Source organism: Stomoxys calcitrans, chromosome 3 (genome assembly GCF_963082655.1).
Source record: "Stomoxys calcitrans chromosome 3, idStoCalc2.1, whole genome shotgun sequence".
Taxonomy (NCBI): domain Eukaryota; kingdom Metazoa; phylum Arthropoda; class Insecta; order Diptera; family Muscidae; genus Stomoxys; species Stomoxys calcitrans.
Window position 1 is genome coordinate 30425544 of NC_081554.1, and position 23853 is coordinate 30449396.

General features: G+C 38.4%; 1 protein-coding gene across 1 annotated transcript in view; it reads right to left on the bottom strand.

Moving 5' to 3' along the window:
- The window catches only part of LOC106096331 (protein nubbin), a 50229-nt gene that overhangs the window by 11906 nt on the left and 14470 nt on the right, over positions 1–23853 (bottom strand). Inside the window, exon 2 of the mRNA XM_059364795.1 lies at positions 15439–15483. Coding sequence (XP_059220778.1) covers positions 15439–15483 — 45 coding nt within the window. The remainder of the gene's footprint in view (positions 1–15438; positions 15484–23853) is intronic.

The window sequence follows — 23853 nt, forward strand, 5'->3', positions numbered from 1 at the left end:
ATTTTGATGACTTCTTCTCCTTGAATGAATATGGACAACAACTGCCATCCATGCCATATATCTGGTCTATGGTTTATTAAAGCATTTTGGGTTATAGGAATTTTTGCCATCATTTTGAGGTTTCTCGTTTTGTTTTGGTTTTTTATTTTTATTTTTTATTTCATTCCTTTTGCCGTGGCTATTGGAGTTGAATTCGAGTGCCACATTTTCATATATAAAAATTCTACGTGTGGTACGTGCAATATTTGTTATTCAGATGATGTGCAAATTTATGTTGCTTCCAATACTGACTGACCACCGACCGCATCATCATCGTCAGAGCATCATTTTTTTTCTCGAGTTTTCTTATGGAGAGAATTTAAAGCCAAAATATAAAAGAAAAACAAATGAATGCATAAACTGACCAAATGGTGGGAGATAGATGTTGGAGCAGAGGCGTGGCTAGAAATGGATGTGTAAAAGGGGAGTGGTATACGAAAGCCCTCACAGTTGGTTAAAAAGTCCTGTTTCATTTGAGCCCCATATTGTCGTTATATCCATTAGATGGGGAGTAATTTTTAGGGGTGAGATGGTAAATCAAACATTTCTCCCAAATATGGATGTTAAATTCGTGCTCTACTCCCAAATATCTATCATTTATGCTCAAAATGGCCATGGTCGAGAAATATATACGGCTTGGAGGAAGCTTTGGGGCTGGCACTCAGTCTCTTTGCCCTAAAAAAGGATATCATATTTGTTCTTTGCTCCCAAAAAAACGTTCATTTAAGCCCCATATTGATATGTTCGGGAAATAGGTTCATTTAAGGGGGTGTATTAGGGCTTACACACAAACACTTGGCCCCAAAACTGGATTCCCTTTCTACTCTCAAATTGCAAATTTTGCCCATGAACATTCCACTAAGGAGCAGGGGCAAACTTCTCACATGTCAATGAGTGCAGTCCGATTCAAGTTTAAGCTCAATGATGAGGGGCCTCCTTTCTATAGCCGAGTCCGAAAGGCGTGCCGCAGTGCGACACCTCTTTGGAGAGAAGTTTTTTCATGGCAAAGTACCTCACAAATTTTGCCAGCATTAGGAGGAGAATGCCTCCGCTGAAAATTTTTTCTGATGGCCTCGCCAGGATTCGAACCCAGGCGTTCAGCGTCATAGGCGGACATGCTAACCTCTGCGCTATGGTGGCCTCTCAAATACCTTTCATTAATGATGGAGCAAATAACATAATGAAGTCTTTCGAGGTGGTGTCAAGTAGGTACTTTAGCACAAATTTTAATTTAATTTTTCTAATCTACTCCCAAAATGTTTTAATTTGAGGTCCATATAGCCATGGTAGGACAAATAGATAATATTCCCATTGAGGGTGGGGACACTTCCCATTCAATGGAAGTTTTTTTTTGCCATTTCGTAATCTACTTTCGAATACCTTTCATTTGAGTCCCATATTGACATGAACGTCCAATATGTATGTTTACGAGAATTTTGGGAATGAGGCGGCCCGCTAGGTATTTAGACTCAAATTTTAATGCCATGTTCGTATTCTTCTCTCCCATACCTTTCATATGATACACATATTGTTCCGATAGGTTAACTTTAAATTTTGGGCAGTGTCCACCCATACTTCTAGTGACCCTAATACTTCGACCTGATTTTGTATGGCGGATGCGTAATCTATCCTCCGAATACCTTTCATTGAAGCCCCACATTGATATGAACGTTCAATTCGTCTACTTGGAGGAGTTTTGGGATTAGGGCAACTTCCCCGGCACTTGGACCCACTTCTTAATACAATATTCGAATTCTACCCTTCAATACCTTTAATTTGATATCCATATTGTCCCGATCGGTCCACTTTTGATTTTGGGTGGTGCCTTTGGGATAAGGCGGAGGGTCTGCCCCCCTTCCAATATCAAAAAAATATATAGCCTATGTTTATTTTGAGACCAAACTACACAACCGGTGGAAATTTCAAGGTAATCGGTTCAGACGTTTTTATACCCACCCACTAGGATGGGGGTATGCTAATCTAGTCATTCCGTTTATAGCATCTCGAAATATTGATCTAAGACCCCATAAGGTATATATATTCTTGATCATTTCGAAATTCTGGTTCGAACTAGCCATGCCCGTCCGTCCGTCTGTCAAAATCGCGATAGCGGTCGAACGCGTAGGGCTAGCCACTTCAAATTTGGCACAGATACTTCATATTGATGTAGGGCTTTGGAGATTGCGAATGGGCCATATCGGTTCAGATTTGGATAAAGCTGCCATATAAACCGATCTCCCGATTTGACTTCTTGAGACCTTTCAAGCCACAATGTTGATGTTTGTCCGAATTGGCAGAAATTTTGAATTTAGTGTTCTGTTAGAACTTCTAATAGCTGTGCCAAGTACGGTTCAAATAGGTCTATAACCTGAGATAGCTGCCATATAAACCGATCTCCCGATTTGAATTCCTAAGCCCTTAGAAGCTTTAATATTTGCTGGTTTTGACAGAAGTTTGGCATGTTGATAAAAAAATATGTCCATCAAATAAATTTATTTTGTACAAATTTTTAGCATGTTCGTCCGTTTTCAGGTTTTCGTCCATTGTGATACCACAGGAACTGAAGAAGGTTCAACAGAAGTTCCTACCGTTGAGAGCCTAAAGTGAAAGTCCTTTTGACTGCTAGTGCGGGATACACACACAGAAGGTGTGCTATAGTCTCCTCTTCTTCGATGTACTTACAGCTTCTGCAAAAGTCGTTGTTGGCAACCTTCAGTCTGTCAGCATGTTTTCCGATTAGACAGTGACCTGTCATGACGGATACAATGACTGAGATGTCTGTTCTGGCCAATGACAGCAAAGCAGTAGACCACTTCAAGTCTAAATTAGGCCGCATAGTATTGGAATGCTCACAGTTCCCTCTTTGTGACCATATATCATTCGTAGTCCTTCAGGCCTGGTCCTGAAATCTTAGCTTACATGTCGCTAGAGGCATACCCACAGATTCCAGTATCCCTGGAATATGTAGAGTAGTTCCTAGTCTCGCAAGCTCTTTCGTTTTACAATTCCTTGGGATATCCCTGTGGCCCGGCACCCAGAACAGGTGAATTTTGAACTGTTCAGCCATCGCGTCTAGAGATCTGTGACAGTAGAGGGCGGTTTTTGAGTTCAGATATACGTTCTCCGGAGATTAAATGGCTCCCTGGCTGTCTCAGAAGATATTTATGCCAAACGTCGTAATGACATTATAATCTTAGACATTCCACCACTTCCTTAATTGCAAGGATCTCCGCTTGATACACACTGCAGTGGTCGGGTAACCTTTTCGATATGACCAGCTCTAGATCTTTAGAGTACACCCCAAAGCCCATCAGATCGTTTAGTTTGGAACTATGTGCATAGAAGTCTATGTAACTTCTGTTACCAGGGATATCGTAGTTCCAAACGTTTCTATGAGGAATAGTGATACGGCAATTTTCATCAAAAAGCGGATCAGCTAGGGTGTAATCAACACTGCCTGGAAAATCGGATATTGTATCAAGGATAACACAGTGTCCGTAGCCGCCACATGACCAATGAGAAAGCTCCCTTAACCTCATGACATAGGTCGCTGCAATTTGTCTAGCCACAATGTCCAGATGCATAAGATGTAGCATTAAATTCAGTGCATCAGATGATGTCATCTTCAGTGCGGCTGTAATGCACAAACAAGACATCCTTTGGATCAGGTTAAGTATTGAGCAGTAGTTGGACTTTTGAAGCGCCGTCCACCATACCACAACACCATATAGCATTATAGTTCTGACATCTGCAGCATATACCCAATTCATGAAACGCGGTCTAAACCCCCAACTTTTGCCAATGGATCTCTTGCAGGTGTCTTTCTTGCCTTTTCCAAAATGTTGGATTTGAAGGCCAATTTCCTGACAGGTTCCACTGTCTCCTTGAGTGTATATTAATTGTCATAAAAAGTTTTTCTTTTGTCCATACCACGTCTCTGCTTTTTCTGGTCAGTCTTTCAAATGATAGCCTGTTTTGCCTCTCCCCCCACCCATGGCCTAGGAACACCAATGTACATTGTACAACATTATTATCATACTTATTGACTGGCATCAGTTGTGTTATATGAATTTTACATTTTTCTCATGTGTTATAAACGAGAAAACAAATCTACCTCCAGCTTCTAGTTATCTAACAAACCCACACCCACCCCCTTCAACCCAACAGCCCACAAACTCTCAGGCAAACAAACCATAAAAAAGGATAAACAAATCGAAGCCCAAACAAAAAACCAACCTTAAGAATGACAGCCCTACAGTAAGGCAATGAATGGTCCGTCCATCCTACACACGGTCTGGTCATGTATAATTTTTGCATAAAATATATGTAAATTTTCATTTTCAATATCCTGGCAGGAGGAAGGCACTCGCCACTTGCCACTCGTCCCTCTTAAACAACAACCTAACCATATTGAAAGAAAAATCCATAGAGTAAACCATAAAAATCACAGTTTTATATGAGACTTTTAGGGCGGAGAGGCAAATGAAATGAAACACCAGGCAAATCAAAAACACTCTGAGCCAGAAAATCTAAGAATATTAAATAGGCTGCAGCATCGGGACAGTGTAATGGACTTTTGTGGGTGTTGGAAATGAGGTGTAAATGACCTTATGAATACTAACAAGATGGCTTGTTAAATAAATGGAAGCGAAAGCAAAAAAAAAAGAGGAGCCAAGGCACATCATATTGGAAAACTGGGACATCTTTAAGGCAATGGTGTAAAGAAGTGGAACTTAAATTGGTTGGAATTGAAAATGAAAATTATTTTGAAATAAAAATTGAAAAAAAAAAATTAAAAAAAAACCTATAAAGAAAACATAAACCCTCATAACACTAGGTTTAACAAAATTAGATTTTCGTAGAAATTTTATTTTATAGAAAACTAGCCGAACCGGGCCCGCTCCGCTGCGCCTTCTTTAACTCTCTAATATCTTTTTAGGATGGGGACACTTCGCCCTGAATGCGGATATCGAATTCGTGCTATTGTAGCCTATGACGATGAACGCCTTCGAATCCTGGCGAGAACATGGAACAAAGCGGTGTTTATGCCCTCTTAAAGTTGGCGACATTTGCGAGGTACAATGTCATGCATGGTCATTAAAAAAAATGTTCCCCAAAGAAGTGTCGTACTGCGGGACGCCGTTCGGACTCGGCTATAGAAAAAGGTCCCATATCGCTGAGTTTAAACTTGAATCGGAAAGCACTTATTGAGAAAATTTGCACCTTCTCGGTTCCTGTTCTTTCTTAGGGTAATGTTCTCATTAGGGAAGGCACGGCACCTCAGACATTTCGACCCAAATATGAATATCAAATTCGTGCTGCACTTCCAAATCCCTTTAATTTGAGCCCCATATTGCCATGGCCGGTAAATATGAACCGCTTGAAGGGTGTTTTGGGGCTGGGGCGGCCACCGGCGCTTTGCACTGAAACTAGATATCAAATTCGTTCTTTATTCCCAACGGAAATGCAATTCAGTTTAAGCGGTTGCTTTAGGGCGTACCGCAAAACACTTGGCTTCAAAATTAATGTCAAATTCATTTTCTATACTCAAATACCTTTCATTTAAGTCCCATATTGTCATAATGGGTCAAATAACCCATTTAACGTATCTTTAGTAGGAAAAGCGCCACCTAGTCTTGAACGTAAATTTTAATGTCATATTAGTAATCTACTCCCTAGTATCTTTCATTTGAGTCCCATATAGCCATGGTCGGCTAATATGCCCATTTGGGGGTATTTGGATAAGGGCGACCTCCCCTTACTTGGACCTAATGATTTATACCATATTTGTAATCTACTGCATAATACTTTCCATTTGAGTCCCATATTCACATGAACTTCGAATACATCTCTTTATAAGAGTTTTGGGGTTGGGGAAAGGCGGCCCGCTAGGTACTTGAACCGAAATTTTGATACGCTATTCGTGTTATGGTCTCCAATACCTTTCATTTGATACCTTTCATTGTTCCCATCGGACCACTTTCGGATATGGATGGCGTTTTTGCGATAAAGGGGAGGGTCCGCCTCCACCCGATACTTAAAAATTATATAGCCTATGTTTCCTTCCAGACAAACGTACACAATCTATGAAAATGTGAAGAAAATCGGTTCAGCCAAGTATTGGGTTGCCCAAAAAGTAATTGAGGATTTTTTAAAAGAAAGTAAATGCATATTTAATAAAACTTAGAATGAACTTTAATCAAATATACTTTTTTACACTTTTTTTCTAAAGCAAGCTATAAGTAACAGCTGATAACTGACAGAAGAAAGAATGCAATTACAGAGTCACAAGCTGTGCAAAAATTTGTCAACGCCGACTATATGAAAAATCCGCAATTACTTTTTGGGCAACCCAATATATTATAGTCATAATGGGTCTAATAGCGTTTTTGAGAGGTGGCATGACCCCCTATACTTCTATCTGATTTTGTATGCCAGTTTCGAAATCTACTCCCGAATACCTTTCATTTGAGCCCCATACTGAAATGAACGTCCAATATGTGTGTTTGAGGAAGTTTTGGGGTTGGGGCGGCCCGATGGGTACTTAGACTCAAATTTTAATACCATATTCGTATTCTACTTTCCAATACCCTTCATTTGATATCTATATTGTCCCGATCGGTCAACTTTTGATTTTAGGTTGTGTTTTTGGCATAAGGGGGAGGGTCCTTCCCCTTTTTGAAACCGAAAAATTATACACCCTATCCAGACCAATCTACACAAAATGCGAAAATTTCGAGAAAATCGGTTCTGCCGTTTTTCAATCTATACGAAACAAACAAACCGAGTCCCATATATCCGTCACTGGCTAATGTGCCAATTTTGGGCGTTTTTTGTGAGGGTGCGGTGACCCCCTTTACTTCAACATGAATTTGTATGCCAGATTCGTTATCTACTCCCGCATACATTTCATTTGATACCCATATTGTCCTTATCGGTCCACTTTTGATTTTGGATGGTGTTTTTTGGGATAACGGTGGAGGGTCCGCCCCCCTCCCGTTATCAATAAATTATAAAGCCTATTCCTACTTCCTGTTCATATTCTTAATCCACTCCCGAATACCTTTCATTTGAGACCCATATTGTCATGATCGTCAAATAAACCTATTTTAAGGGGTTTTGGGTCTGGGACGGCCCCCCTGTACGTGGACCCAACTTTTTTTATGAAATTTGTATTCTACCCTAGAATACCTTTTATTTGAATCCCATATTGTCCCGATCAGTTCACTTTTGTTTTTGGGTAGTACTTTTGGTATAAGGGGGAGGGTCCGCCCCCCCCCCTCCCGATATCAAAAAATTATATAGCCTATGTTTCCTTCCAGGCCAACCTACACAATCTGTGAAAATTTCAAGGTAATTGGGTAGTACTTTTGCTGTAAGGGGGAGGGTCCGCTCTCCTCCCGATATCAAAAAATTATATAGCCTATATTTCCTTCCAGACCTTGTATGCCCGATTCGTTATCTACTCCCGCATACTTTTCATTTGATATCCATATTGTCCTTATCGGTCCACTTTTGATTTTGGGGTAACGGTGGAGGGTTCGGCCCCCCTCCCGTTATCAATAAATTATAAAGCCTATTCGTACTTCCTGTTCATATGCGTAATCCACTCCCGAATACCTTTCATTTGAGTTCCATATTGTCATGATAGTCAAATAATCCTATTTTAAAGGGGTTTTGGGGCTGGGGCGGCCCCCAGTTACTTGGACCCAACTTTTATTATGAAATTCATACTCTACCCTTGAATACCTTTCATTTGAATCTCATATTGTCCCGATCAGTTCACTTTTATTTTTGGGTAGTACTTTTGGTGTAAGGGGGAGGGTCCGCCCCCCTCCAGATATCAAAAAATTATATAGCCTTTGTTTCCTTCCAGACCAACCTACACAACCTGTGAAAATTTCAAGTTAATTGGGTAGTACTTTTGGTGTAAGGGGGAGGGTCCGCCTCCCTCCCGATATCAAAAAATTATATAGCCTATGTTTCCTTCCAGGCCAACCTACACAATCTGTGAAAATTTCAAGGTAATTGGATAGTATTTTTGCTGTAAGGGGGAGGGTCCGCCCCCCTCTCGATATCAAAAAATTATATAGCCTATATTTCCTTCCAGACCTTGTATGCCCGATTCGTTATCTACTCTCGCATACTTTGCATTTGATACCCATATTGTCCTTATCGGTCCACTTTTGATTTTGGGTGGTGTTTTTGGGGTAACGGTGGAGGGTCCGCCCCCCTCCCGTTATCAATAGGATATAAAGCCTATTCCTACTTCCTGTTCATATGCGTAATCCACTCCCGAATACCTTTCATTTGAGCCCCATATTGTCATGATAGTCAAATAAACCTATTTTAAAGGGGTTTTGGGGTTGGGGCGACCCCTCATGTACTTGGACCCAACTTTTATTATGAAATTCGTACTCTATCCTTGAAAACCTTTCATTTGAGTCTCATATTGTCCCGATCGGTCCACTTTTATTTTTGGGTAGGTAAGGGGGAGGGTCCGCCCCCCTCCCGATATCAAAAAATTATATAGCCTACGTTTCCTTCCAGACCTACACGATCTGTGAAAATTTAAAGGTAATTGGGTAGTACTTTTGTGGTATGGGGGAGGGTCCGCCCCCTCCCGATATCAAAAAATTATATAGCCTATGTTTCTTTCCAGACCAACCTACACAATCTGTGAAAATTTAAAGGTAGTTGGTTCATCCGTTTTTGAGTCTATACGGAACAAACAAACCTACAAACAAACACAAATTGATTTTTATATATAAAATTTTGTCAATTATTTAGAAATCAACATTTTGAAGTTTGTTTGTTTGTTTATTGAGTGTAACACCAGCACAACAAGATTATATCTTATATGTTAATGTGCTGATTCGCAATAGAGTATATAAAATAATGATTATTCTTTTTAAAAGGATATTAACTAATCTTAACATTTTAAATTATAGTAGTAAATATTAAGGACATTTAAAGAAAAATAATTCGTAGTTCATTTAAAAAATTTAAATAGCTCATTTTTGAATGAAGTTGCATTGCTTATGCTCTGTATGTTGGGAGGTAGGTTGTTCCAGAGACGCGTACTATGTACAGTGTACTGTCGTTCAGAGGTTTGTGTGGCAAATCGTGGTTGAATGAGTTTTAGGCCACGGTTGGATCTGGCGAATTTCAGATGTTTGTGTAGGTATTCAGGTTCTTTTGTGTAGATTACCTTGTGCAGAAGAAGTAGACATCTGACATTCAGTAAGTTTGAAAAAGTTAAGTTAAATATTTGGTATGTAAGTTGTGATATACGAGCTTGTCGACTTTTGTTAAACACATATCTTGCAATATCATTGTAAGCAACATTAAGCTTTCTACTGGTGTCTGCATCACAATTCGCAAATATCTCGCATCCATATAACAGTGTGGGAATTAAATAACTTTTTGCAAGTAACATTCGGATGTGAAAAGGAGTTGACAAGCGAACAGTCCATAAATTTCGCAGCATCCCACGTACTTTGCCAACTGTTGCATTAATGTGATTTGTCCACGTTAGGGTTGAATTAAAAGTCAATCCTAAATTTGTGGCTACTTGTACAAGATTCACTACAGAGTTACCAATTTTCACAACGAGATCATCAGTTATTGTCACATTTCTTTTACTTATCAGAATCAGTTTGGTTTTGGATGGATTTAAACATAATGCATTATTAACAGCCCAACAATGTATTAAGTCTAAATCAATATTTATGTTAGACACACAGGTTTGGATATCTTTCAGTTTGCAGTATGTGTAAAGTTGGACATCGTCAGCATACATTTGGATTTTAGATGTTGCAGGCACATCAGGCAGATCATTTATATACATGGAAAATAAAAGAGGGCCAAGGATAGAACCTTGAGGTACTCCTTTAAGGACATTCAGAGAGTTAGACCAACTATTGTTATAAAAAACAGACTGCGATCTTTGCGTCAAATATGATGATATCAGCTTGCAAGACGTCTCGGAGAAATTAAATAATTTCATAAGTTTTAGGACAAGAATATTATGGTTTACAGTGTCAAAGGCCTTACTGTGATCCAAAAGAAGGAGAAAGGATATCATTCCGTTATCCATACTTTGACGAAGGTTTTCAATTACATCAATCAGAACAGTGGTACAACTTCTTTTCTTTCTAAATCCAGATTGCCAGTTAGATAACAAATTTTCAGATTTCAGAAAATGCTCAATTTGGTTAGCCATTATGCGTTCCAGTGCTTTAGACAGGTATGGTAAAATGGCGATGGGACGGTACTCATTTTTTGATTTGCGAATAGGTACAATTTTTGCATGTTTCCATTCAAGCGGAAAAGTGGATTTAGTTAGAACAGTGTTAACTATATATGTTAAATATGGCAGAATCTTTGGCACAATTATTTTAATAAATCGTGGATTTATTTCATCAGTTCCGATCGCATTAGATTTAATGGACAGAATGCTGTGTAGAACCTCAGTTTCATTTACACAGCGAAAGGAAAAAGGATTTTCAACAGCTACCATGCACATATTTTCATATATATTTTCAGTAGGATAGACAGTGTTTATTGAAACAAAATTCTCATTTAGTTCATTTATGTTCATGTTGGGTTCCAGCTGAGTATTGCGTTTTTCTCCAACGCCAATTTTTCGTATCTCATTCCATTTAGAGCGACTATTAACAGCATTCTGAAATTTATTATGAAAATACAATGTCTTTGCCTCAGTTATACACTTTCCAACAGCTCTTCTAGCATTTTTAAAATGTTCATGTAGTTGTGAGGTTCTAAAACGTTTCCAACGTCTATATGAAAAGTTTCTTTCATCAATCAAAGTTTTTATTCGCTGGTTAAACCAAGGTGGTTGTGAATATTTAATTGTTATTGTTTTCTCTGGAACACATCGATTGTATATTGAACAGATATGATTTTGAACAAATGATATTTGTTCATCCACAGAGTCAAAATGATAAATTGAGTCCCACGGTACTTCATCAGTAAGGTGATTCAGTAAATTGTAGTTTATTTTCTTAAAATCGCGGTAGGTAATTCTGTTGTCTTGATAGGTCATGACGTAGTTATATGTTAGAAACAGTAGGTCATGTTTAGAAAAACCAGGTGCAGCAAGTTGGTCATAAAACAAAACATTTGCAACATTGTTAACAAAAAATATATCCAGAAGGCTGGATGAATGACTCGTAAAATGGGTGGGCACAGAAGTGTTAGTTGGTACTAAGCCCAACAGCTCCATCGAACTGGAAAAATGAGATTCAGACAATATATTGCTATTAAAGTCACCAGCTATAGCTATATTGTTGTAAGAAAACGAGATTGTTTCGATACAAGATAGGAGCATGTCATATGGTATATTGTTGTGGGGCCTGTAAACACAGCCAATCAGCATCTTCTCATTTGAATAACAGTTTATTTCTAGAAATAGGTATTCAATGCTGTCACCTTGTGATGACATACATTTAACAGTCGCATGTAGTCCAGATTTCAAAAATATAGCAACACCGCCACCATGACTTTGCCTATCGGCTCTAAATATGTTATATCCTGTATGTTATATCTAGTTGTAACTGTTTTAAGATAATTTGGACAAAGAAAGTTGTCTCAACATTTTTTTTTTTTTGTTTTCTTTTAAGTCACCCAACAATTTCTTATGCTCCTTAAGAAATCTGTAAATCCCTTGGTTTGCCATCTAAAGTTTTGACACTTTTTCCTATTGTCTCAACACTCCATAAATATCACTTTCACTAGCACTACTTAAGACCCCTTTTTAGGAGACCCATTGAAAATTGACTGCTAAATACACTCCTCTAATAAATTGGACTCATGTTTGGCACACTTCATTCGTTTGCCAGCCATTCGGCCTTTCTTGGGATATTGCCTTAATGGCATACAAAAACAAAAAGGAAGAGAAAAACAGAAACAGAGAAAAAGAAGGGTTGAATCACTACTTGGGTAGAGTTGAAAGAAATCCCCTTTAAGGTTTCACTCTTAAATAGTGTCATTTAGTTTGTATTTACATCATTCCATAAAGTTGTTGGTATTTCTGTTTGTCCCAAACCATGCCATTTACGGTTTGGGTTTTCTCTTTCTCCACAATAACTGATGTTGGTTTGTGTAACACTTAATTTGAAAATTGATTCATTTCAGTCAATCGTTGGCAGATGTTTTTAACTTTTCCTTCTTGTCTACTGCTGGAGCAATGCTCCTCTAAATCTATTATGAGAAGGATATTGGTTGATAGCTAGGGACTGTTTTAATGCTCACATACAGACAAACGAGTGCTTATAGAGCACTCCCTTCCCTTTCTTCCATAGACTACGATGAATACTCTTGCGTGGACAATGTTAAATCGTAAATTTATCACACGTCAACAATGGTTTATAACCAAATGTTGTGTTTTTGTAAAATCAACATTCAACTTTGGTTTGTATTATAGTCATGGTCACCATTCTCATGCAAACTCATTGAGATCGCAACCATTGAAAAGGATTGTTGTGGAAAACTCATTGGAATATTAAATTTGATTAGAACAGCTGGTGGTCTGTGGTTAAAGGTAAAGGAGTCCAAGCTGTCGAATGAAGTCATCATGTTTAGGGTATAGTAAAAGAGAAGAAAGATCTTTTCATCTGCATATGCTATTTTATTCAGCTGAGTATTAGGGTAGTAAAAAGGGCTTAACTGCAGTTCTTTTAGGCAGAGCAAAAAATATTCCTTTCTGTGTTATATCAAAATTTTGTATATAGCACCTGTTATCCTTTACAGAACTCACATAAGATCTGACACCGCACAGATAAATGATTGAAACTGTATACCCCACTCTTTTTTTCAATAATTTTAATGGGCAACGGCAAACTATTGTCCACTGTAGGGAAAATACCGAAAAATTCCTACTTGGGTATCCCAAGGAACCCATGATAGGACCAATGTTCGTAACGAGAAAGAGGTATTGGGAGAAAAGGCGAGAGGTGAAATTTATATTCCGCAGAAAAAAGGGAAGACAAGTAAGCGTTCTAAGTTTGGGAGGGCCGAGCCTTGGGTATCCACAACTATGGATTTCGCTAAAAATTTGCCCAGTTAACTCAGTTTGTATTTGAATTATTTTGCGATCAATCAAATCTAGTATTGTTTGAGGATTCTAGATTGAACAGATTTTTTCCAAATTCAATAGGCTTCATCTCTAGGCCAAAATGTATGTTCCAAAATTGAAGACGATCGCATGAAAATTGCAACCTGTAGTTTGTACACAAATTAGCATGGACAGACGTACAGATAGGCAGACGGAGATAGATAAATCAAATCAGAAAGTAATTCTGAGCAAGTCGATCTTATCAATGGGTCAATCTCTTCTCCTACTGGGTGTTACAAACAAATGCACTAAGTTATTATACGCTGTACCACAGTAGTGGTGTAGGGTATAAAAAGAACCAATGACTTTGATACAGGCAAATCATCCTCCTCCAGATAAACTCTTCGAATTCCACTTTTCCTTCCTCTCGATGCTTCGATTGCATGATTATAGCATTATGGCCCCACATTGACGATTGCTATAGGTCTAACTATACCGATCTTGACCAACAGCCACCTGAGCAAACAAACTTTACTCGACAAACCAGAGAAGTTGTAGTTTAACAACGTTCTGACAGATGTAGTCGTCGAAGTAGGTTTGTTAATGCACACTCTTGAAAATTCCATTAAGGAATAGTGGCAAACTTCTCAATGATAAGGGGCCTCCTTTTTATAGCCGAGTCCGAACGGCTTGCCGCAATGCGACACCTCTTTAGGAAGAACCTCATGCAAATTTTCAGCCAAATTGGACAATAGTTGCGCCTTCAGAGGCTCTAGAAGATTAACCGGAGATCGGTTTATATGCGAGCTATATCAGTTTATCAACCAATATAGACCATACTTGGCATAGTTGTTGGAAGTAATAACATAATAATAATAATTCCTCCGTCTAGAGGCTCAATGAGCCAAGATCCGAAATCGGTTTATATGGCAGCTATATCAAAAACTATACCAATGTGAAAATATTTGTGCAAAATTTCAAGCGTCTAGCTAAATTAAAATATGGGGTCGTAGACCAATGTTACCATGTGTTACAGACGGAATCCCATGGCAGCCGGTTGTACGCACCGGATTTACCCGATTGAATTCTCATCGGCAAGGGCTGCCGCCTCAGTGTACGTGTTCGTCTTTTTTCGTCACGGGAGAGGCAATGTAACTTAGGCACCGGTGTACGCAAACTGTGGTCTACTGTTAAGTCACTCTCGAACCCCGGTAGACGGGATGACAGCACCTCAGTCACTTTTGGCGAAATAACTGTGACTGATCCGAAGAGACGCTTCAGGTTGTTCTACCGTCCATTTATTGTGCATCCCGAGAGAGACAGGGCAAGGAGGAGAGCCATTCGCTGTATTCGTGGTCTCCGAGCCGATGAACAGCCATCACAATTTACAGTGGGCGAAGTTACGAATGTCTTCCGTGGCGCGAAATCATCTAAGGCGTTGAGCCCAGACGGAATCTCTGCATTGATGTTGAAGAATCTGGATTCACATGGAGTTGAGTACTTTACCACTGTCCTCAACCTTCCTTTGAACACTCTTATAGTTCCCGATGTCTGGGAAATGGGCAGAGTGATCCCGCTACTGAAGCCTGGAAAGGACCCGAGTTTTGGGGAGTCATACAGATCGATCTCCCTTCTCTCACCAGTGACGAAGACGCTTGAGGCATAACCGACTTAAGCGCGTTAAAGGCGTTAAAGCCGAATTTCAATAATCCGATATCGCTGAAATTAGGAACAGTGAGTTGGATAGGGCCAACTGATATCCAAAATGAGCAGCAGTAGACCTGAATTTGATACAGCTGCCAATTAAGGATCTAAATCAATAAAAGCTAATTTATTACCTGACTTGGCTGAAATTTAGAACAGTGAGTTCCGCTAGGCCAACCGATTATGTTCCACGTGAGATCTTATTAGGATATAGCTTCCGTATAGTCAAATCTGCCGATTTAGGGTCTTTCGCTCATAAAATACCCATTTATTAACCTTTTTTCTGAAATGTTAGTCTAAAACTTGAATAAGGCTTCTCGGTACCTGAACCAAATTAGATGATGAATACATATATCCATGGTGGTGGGAATCCAATGTTCGGCATTGTCGAACCAATGCGTTTTTACTGGTTTTTGTTCCACCATAGAATGGTTCCGTTCCAACATAGAACGTTTTATGCCATTTGAAACACTTCGAAGCATTGCCTTCAGACGCCTTAAAGTTGCGTATGCATATTAATTCTACAAGCTATGATATCCCACAATTATTTGGCAATGTCTGTCCGTCTGACGAAAAAAAATTGATGAAAGATTTACAAATAAATACTTTTGACTTACCATTTGATTGCATAGGAGATGGAGATCGAGATAAACGGGTGATATCTGAAAGAAAAGGAAAAAACGTGATTAAAACTATGCTGAACTATAAGTCCAATATCAAAGTCGGAATAAAACGAATACTCTTTGGGCAAACTTTAATTTAACCAGTAAGGAAGGGCAAAAGTCGGTTGGTGCCGACTGTATAATACCCTACACCTACGCTATAAGTACAATGTGGGAGCTATATCCAATTCTGAACCATTGTCTAAAGAAAAAATTTCCATGAAATTTTCTTTAAAGAAAAAATTTCCATGAAATTTTCTCTAAAGAAAAAATTTCCATGAAATTTTCTCTAAAGAAAAAATTTCCATGAAATTTTCTCTAAAGAAAAAATTTCCATGAAATTTTCTCTAAAGAAAAAATTTCCATGAAATTTTCTCTACAAAAAAATTTCCATGAAATTTTCTCTACAGAAAAAATTTCCATGTAATTTTCTCTAAAGAAAAAAATTCCATGAAATTTTCTCTAAAGAAAAAATTTTCATGAAATTTTCTCTAAAGAAAAAATTTTCATGAAATTTTCTCTAAAGAAAAAATTTTCATGAAATTTCCGCTAAAGAAAAATTTCCGTGAAATTTTTTCTAACGAAAAAATATCCATGAAATTTTCTCTAAAGAAAAAATGTCCATGAAATTTTCTCTAAAAAAAAATTTTCTCTAAAGAAAAAATTTCCATGAAATTTTCTCTAAAGAAAAAATTTTCATTAAATTTTCTCTAAAAAAAAATTTCCATGAAATTTTCTCTAAAGAAAAAATTTCCATGAAATTTTCTTTAAAGAAAAAATGTCCATGAAATTTTCTCTAAAGAAAAAATTTCCATGAAATTTTCTCTAAAGAAAAAATTTCCATGAAATTTTCTCTAAAGAAAAAATTTCCATGAAATTTTCTCTAAAGAAAAAATTTTCTCTAAAGAAAAAATTTCCATGAAATTTTCCTTAAAAACTTAATTGCACTGGAATTTTCTCCTAAAACAATTTTTTTATGGTACGATTTCATATTTTGTTCACTATTTGACTCGTTTCTTAAAAACTTTCCAATTTTCCTTAAATAGTCTCAGTGGGTATTCATTCCAAATACTAATTTGTTCTGCATACTTCCTTTCATTACCACATTATGCAGAATAAATTTTGAATAATTTAAGAATTCTTCCTTCCATTTGCCTTTGCTGCCCCAACTCTCTGGGCTATGATTCATAATGGATGGCATTTCATTATCCCCATGGCTACATGGACAGCACATGGACATTTATGAAGTTTCCAAAACAGCATTTTTATCTCTTTCAACTGCTTAAACATGCAAACAAGTTATTAAAATTGTTTTCCCATTTTCGTATGCACATTTCGTTGGGAAAATCGAAATGTGTTTTCGAGTTATAAAAATCCCATATGTTTTCAAAAGAAAGAAAGCAAAAAAGAAAACCTCTTTAAATGCCACTACTGATGGGGTGAGAGAGAGAGAGAGCAACTGGTCATAAGAAACTAAGCGGGGGAAGGAAAAAGTGGCTAGAAGAAGGAGAGTAGATGAAAATCATGTACGTTGTTTTATGGTAGATATTTGTATAGTTATAGACCACCACCAACCATCATCATCACAGTCATCATTGTTATCATCATGGTCACAAGCACCTGGTCATCCTTGAATAACTCCCCCTTAAAACCCCTTAAGATACCCACAGAGAGCTGGACTCTTGGTTTCCGAATCAGACAGTTGAATAAAACCGAAGGACGGACACTCAGACGAACATTTGGTATGTGTGGTACGTGCTAAAAAGTAATTTGAATTTCAACCAATTTATGTGGGAGTTCATGTGTGTGTGTGTGTGTAGCAAGTTTGTTTGTGGTTGTGTTTTGGGTGACGTTAGTTGTTGACTGCATACTCCTTTTCACAGGATTATGCAGTTTTCGAGCAAAACGTATTACATTTTAGTCTTTGTCCCCCTTAGACTCTACCTTTGCGAGAAGAGATGTATAAAAGGAAGTTTTAAGGCTTTTGCTTATTGAGTCTCGTGCTAATTTATGGGAGCTCTGGGACTGACTGTCGGTATATAAACTTTTATATTTCTGCATATGGGTTTTTTGTTCTTCTTTTCTTCATACAACAACTACCTTTCTTGAGCACTTAAATGGCTACATTGTTGACTTTAATATGTTTTCTAGCAATGAAGGCGTTATTGCACTTCATTGTTGCATTCGACAGCATTTTAAAATGCAACAGAAGAGATATTTAAATAGTTGGCATTAAAACTATTGCGGCCATTTTGCCTAGTAGTTTGTAAAGTGCATGCAGTGAGAAAATTTAGTTGTAGACGAAACCCCTCCAAAAAGTTTTTCAAAAGTAAACTACTTTTCCTGGTAAACGTCTATAGGTAGTCGTTAATCAATCGTTGTTGGGACATTAGTAGAAGAAATAAGATCGGCCGGGCCGAATCTTATATACCCTCCACCATAGATTGCATTTGTCGAGTTCTATGCGCAGTATCTTTTTTTAGGCAAACAAAGAATATTGAATAAGAACTGTTGTGCTATTGGAGCTATATCAAGTTATAGTCCGATTGGGACCATAAATGAATGCTGAACATTGTAGAAGTCATTGCGTAATATTTCAGTCCATTCGGATAAAAATTGCACCTTGTAGGGGCTCAAGATGCATAATCAGGAGATCGGTTTATATGGGAGTTGTATCAAGTTATAGATCGATTCAGACCATATTGGCAACGTATGTTGAAGATCATGAGAGAAGTCGTTGTACAAAATTTTTTCAAAATCGGATGAGAATTGCGCCCTCTAGAGGCTCAAGAAGTCAAGATCCCAGATCGGTTTATATGGCAGCTATATCAGATTATGAACCGATTTGTATTACACTTAACACAGTTGTTGGAAGTCACAACAAAACACCTCATGCAAAATTTCAGCCAAATCGGACAAGAATTGCGCCCTCTAGAGGCTCAAGAAGTCAATACCCAAGATCAAATTATATGATAGCTATACCAGATTATGAACCGATTTGAATCATACTTAACACAGTTGTTGGAAGTGACACCAAAACACCACGTTCAAAATTTTAGTCAAATCGGATGAAAATTGCGCCGTCTAGAGGCTCAAGAAGTCAAGACCCAAGATCGGTTTATATGACAGCCATATCAAAACATGAACCGATTTGAATCACACTTAGCGCAGTTGTTAGGAGTGATACCAAAACACCACGTGCAAAATTTCAGTCAAATCGGATCAAAATTGCGCCGTCTAGAGGCTCAAGAAGTCAAGACCCAAGATCGGTTTATATGACAGCTATACCAGATTATGAACCGATTTGTATCATACTAAACACAGTTGTTGAAAGTGAGACCAAAACGCTACGTGCAAAATTTCAATCAAATCAGATGAGAATTGCGCCCTCTAGAAGTCAAGACCCAAGATCGGTTTATATGACAGCTCAACCAGATTATGAACCGATTTGTATCATACTTAACACAGTTGTTGAAAGTGACACCAAAACGCTACGTGCAAAATTTTAGTCAAATCGGATGAGAATTGCGCCGTCTAGAGGCTCAAGAAGTCAAGACCCAAAGTCGGTTTATATGTCAGCTATACCAGATTATGAACCGATTTGTATCATACATTACGCAGTTGTTGGAAGTGACACCAAAACGCTACATGCAAAATTTCAGTCAAATCGGATGAGAATTGCGCCCTCTAGAGGCCTCAAGAAGTCAAGACCCACGACCTAACCTAACCTAATATTGATATAGGTCGTTGGGAATTGCTAATGGGCCATATCGGTTCAGATTTAAATACAGCTCCCCTATAGACCGATTTGGATTCTTTAGACCTTACAAGCCCCAATTTTAATCCAATTTGGCACATTATCCGATTTGGCACATTATCCGATTTGGCACATAGTGTTCTGTTACGACTTCCAACAATTGTATCAAGTGCGGTCCAAATCGGTCTATAACCTCATATCTTATATACAAAATTGTCGGTTTGTTTGTCGGTTTGTGTGTATGTTCCGTGTAGACTAAAAAATGGCTGAACTGATTACCTTGAAATTTTCACAGATTGACACAGGCTATATAATTTTTTGATATCGGGAGGGGGGCAGACCCTCCCCCCTACCCCAAAAGGACTACCCAAAAATAAAAGTGAACCGATCGGGACAATATGGGATTCAAATGAAAGGTATTCAAGGGTAGAGTATGAATTTCATAAAAAAAAGTTGGGTCCAAGTAAATGGGGGGCCGCCCCAGACCCAAAACACCTTAAAATAGGTTTATTTGACGATCCTGACAATATGGGACTCAAATGAAAAATATTCGGGAGTAGATTACGATTATTGTCAGGAAGTAGGAATAGGATTTATAATTTATTGATAACGGAAGGGGGCGGACCCTCCATCGTTACCTCAAAAACCCCACCCAAAATCAAAAGTGGACCGATAAGGACAATATGGATATCAAATGAAAAGTATGCGGGAGTAGATAACGAATCTGTCATACCAGTTCATGTTGAAGTATAGGGGGTCAACCCAGCCCCACAAAAATGCCCAAAATGGGCACATTAGTCAATCACGGATATATGGGACTCGGTTTGTTTGTTCCGTATAGACTGAAAAAAGGCAGAACCGATTCATAGTCACATATTGTGTCGTTTGGTCTGGATAGGCTGTATAATTTTTCGGGATCTGAAGGGGGAGGGACCCTCCCCCTTATGCCAAAAACACAACCCAAAATCAAAAGTGGACCGATTGAAAGAATAAAGGTATCAAATGAAACGTATTGGAGAGTAGGATATGAATATGGCATTAAAATTTGAGTCTAAGTATCCATCGGGCCGCCCCAACCCCAAAACTGCCCCAAACAGACATATTAGAAGTTCATTTCAATATGGGGCTCAAATGAAAGGTATTCGGGAGTTGATTTCGAATCTGGCATACAAAATCAAATCGAAGTATAGTTGGTCAAGCCACCCCTCAAAAATGCCATTAGACCCATTATGACTATATGATACTTGGCTGAAGCAATTTTCTTAAAATTTTCATAGATTGTGTACGTTTGTCTGGAAGGAAACATAGGCTATATAATTTTGAGATATCGGGTGGAGACGGACCCTCCCCATTACCCCTTCCCCCCTTACCCCTCCCCTTACCCCTCCCCTTACCCCTCCCCTTACCCCTACCCTTACCCCTCCCCCTTACCCCTCCCCCTTACCCCGAAACCACCACCCATATCCGAAAGTGGTCCGATGGACACAATTAGGAAAGGTATTAAAGACCAGAAAACGAATATTGTATTGAAATATGGACCAAATACCCAGCGGGCACTCCCCCCTCCCCCAACCCCAAAACTCCTCTAAACACATATATTCGAAGATCATGTCCATATGGGACTCAAATGAAAAGTATTAGGCACTACATTACAAATATCGCATAAAACAATAGTTCCAAGTAATGGGAGGTCTCCCACCTCCATATGGGTATATGGATTACCATTACTTGGAACTAATGTTTTATGCGATATTTGTAATGTAGTGCCTAATACTTTCCAAATGGGCATATTAACCGACCGTGGCTATATGGGACACAAATGAAAGGTTTTAAGCAGTAGATTACGAATATGACATTAGCATTTGCGTTCAATTCGAGGTGGCGCTTTTCCTCCTAAAGATATATCAAATGAGTTATTTTACCCATTATGACAATATGGGACTCAAATGAAAGGTATTTGAGAGTAGAAAACTAATTTGATATCCAATTTTGGAGCTATGTAAAGGCACCCCCTAACTTTGATATCCGCATTCAGGGCGTAGTGTCCCCAACCTAAAAAGATATTAGAGAGTTAAAGAAGGCGCAGTGGAGCGGGCCCGGTTCGGCTAGTAGCTTCTATATAAACCAGTTTCTCGATTATCCTTGTTCGGTTCCTTGAAGCTTTAATTTTGACTGGTTTGACAGAAGTTTGCTATGTAGAATAAAATTATGCCCTTTAACTAATATTATTATGTATACTTTTGAGCAGAATCCATGGTGGTGGGTTCCCAAGATTCAGCCCGGCCAAACTTAGCACGCTTTTATTTATTTTATATGAAGGTTTTTTTTTTTTTGGGATCAGGCCCTGGAAAACCATAAAGCCTTGATCTTGCTCCAACGAGCTGAACATTTGCGGAATATGGACAATTTAAAGAAATTGTGCGGATAAGACGATTTTCTGGTAAGAGTTAATCCAGGCACATTATCTCCTCGACATATTAACCCTTGGAACTCCTATCGCAGATCATTCTAAGGTAAAACCTTTACCTCAACAAATGAATGAAATTTTTAATGTGTACCTCAAAGCTACAAATTGCGTTGTAGTAAACAAATTCAGGAACTCAGATCTCCATCGAATTGCTATCAATAAAATATTTAATTTGTCAAAACAAAGTTTTTGCACCAACTGATTTGCCTTGGGCTCTCATCTAAGCCACAAACTAAGCATCCTTACCCACCCATCATCTTACCCATTTTCTCTATGCCTGTTTCTTCTCTAATTTTGGTCAGACTCTTTACTTCTCCATTTCCATGTGGACATACAGCAAAGTAGGAAGGAGTGTGTTTTGGTTAATTATCCTTCTGTTTTGCTTGCCATATTCTTAACATTTGGTTAAGAAGCCAGAAGAAGGTCACACAATCACATTCTCTTCTTTGCCCCAAAACGCCAATTGCTTATTATTAAAGCTTTAATTTCTTGATGGTCTTATTTTCTGGTATTGACGTTTAAAGAAGAAAACACATTTCTGCAGCAAATTTAACGTGGTGTTATTCGAAATCCTTTCTGTTTGGCTGGCGAGGGTGGTTTCCAACAATAACAATTATTGATTATTGTGTGGCCAGTAGAGAATGCAATGTGCGTGCGGTGAATTGTAGGAAATCGGAAATCCATACCCCCTGCAGAGGGCGTAGTAAGTATTTATGTTTATTGCTATTTTTGGAAAATTCCAAATGTGGAAACGCAAAAATATTTGCCATTTAAATTTGCCAAGTAAATATGAGCTCTGAATTTGAACTCCCCCTTCAAAACTTGTCCACCGACATTGAAGCTAAGTATGGCCTGGGTAAAACATTGGTGGTTAATGTCCAGCATAGAGTAAGAGATTAATTGTTTAGGGCTGCATAGAGCAACGTATGGACCCTTAAATGCCAAAGGTTTAGAGTTGGGGTAAGCCATAGGTCATTTAAAATTCTAAAATTTTCTAAATTTATAAATAGCCCATAAAGCATTCATTTGAAATAAAAGAGCATCTGTGGCCATTGTAGGTGTTAATATTTGTTGCTACATTACAATCCCAGGGAAGAAACTATGTAATGTTGTTGTTGTTTGATTGTTGTTGTTTTTGTTACCATCTCAATGGCAACAAATAACGCGTGCCTTACTCGCGCAGCTCATGTTGCATCAATTGTTAACGCAGACCCATAAGTCTGCTTAGCACTCTGCCTCTGTGTGGTACGTGGCATTTTTGGGGGTAATAAGCAGAAGGGTAGTTTTTCTCTAATTTCAATAACCACTTAATTTATATGACATTTGAGCGATCTCAAATGGGGTTTTAAAGATTTTTCTTTAATTTCCCATTCATGCCATTTATGGCCCAGATGTCCTAAGAGTTTCGCTTAAGATGCCTTGGCTAAAGTGTGACTAATACGTTGGTTGCATTTCATTGGGAGCTGATTATTTGCCGACGGCATTACAAATAATTTACATAAATTAAATACGAAAATTGAAAACATATGGTCGTAACGAAAGAGGTTTTAAAATAGAAAACATTTTTGGTAAATATTGAAGGGATATAAGTAGAATGTTGAATAATGGCGATTAAGCGTCATTATTGACTATTGGTGAGGCCCCAGTTAGTGGCTGTTGTTTACACCTAAAACCCCAGCAAGGGCATTTCGATGCCCGGTGTAAAGTTGCATATACTCAACCGAGTGCCGTTAACCATAGATCGGCAAGAGTTTTGTGTAGTGTTCTGCTCCTAGGTTAGGTTAGGTTGAAAAGAGGGTGCGAATATTAATCCGCCCCATGCCACTACGGACATACACCTCATACACCTAAGCCAATAATCGGCTTGGTGTGCCCTCTGAAAACTAAAAAGTAACCTCGAAAAATAAAAGTTTTACATTAGAAACCCCTGATTGCTCTCCATACTACTCCCCTAAGTTGGTTCATGTCTGGTTTTGTATCCCCACCTATGTGCCGAGGTCTTTTAGCCGCGAAAGCCGGGCAATGATGTAGAAAATGCTCCTAAACAAGGGGGAGAACACGTCCAAACAACATGAACTTGATACCTAAGCCAATAATCGGTTAGGTGTGCCCTCTGAAAACTAAAAAGTAACCTCGAAAAATAAAA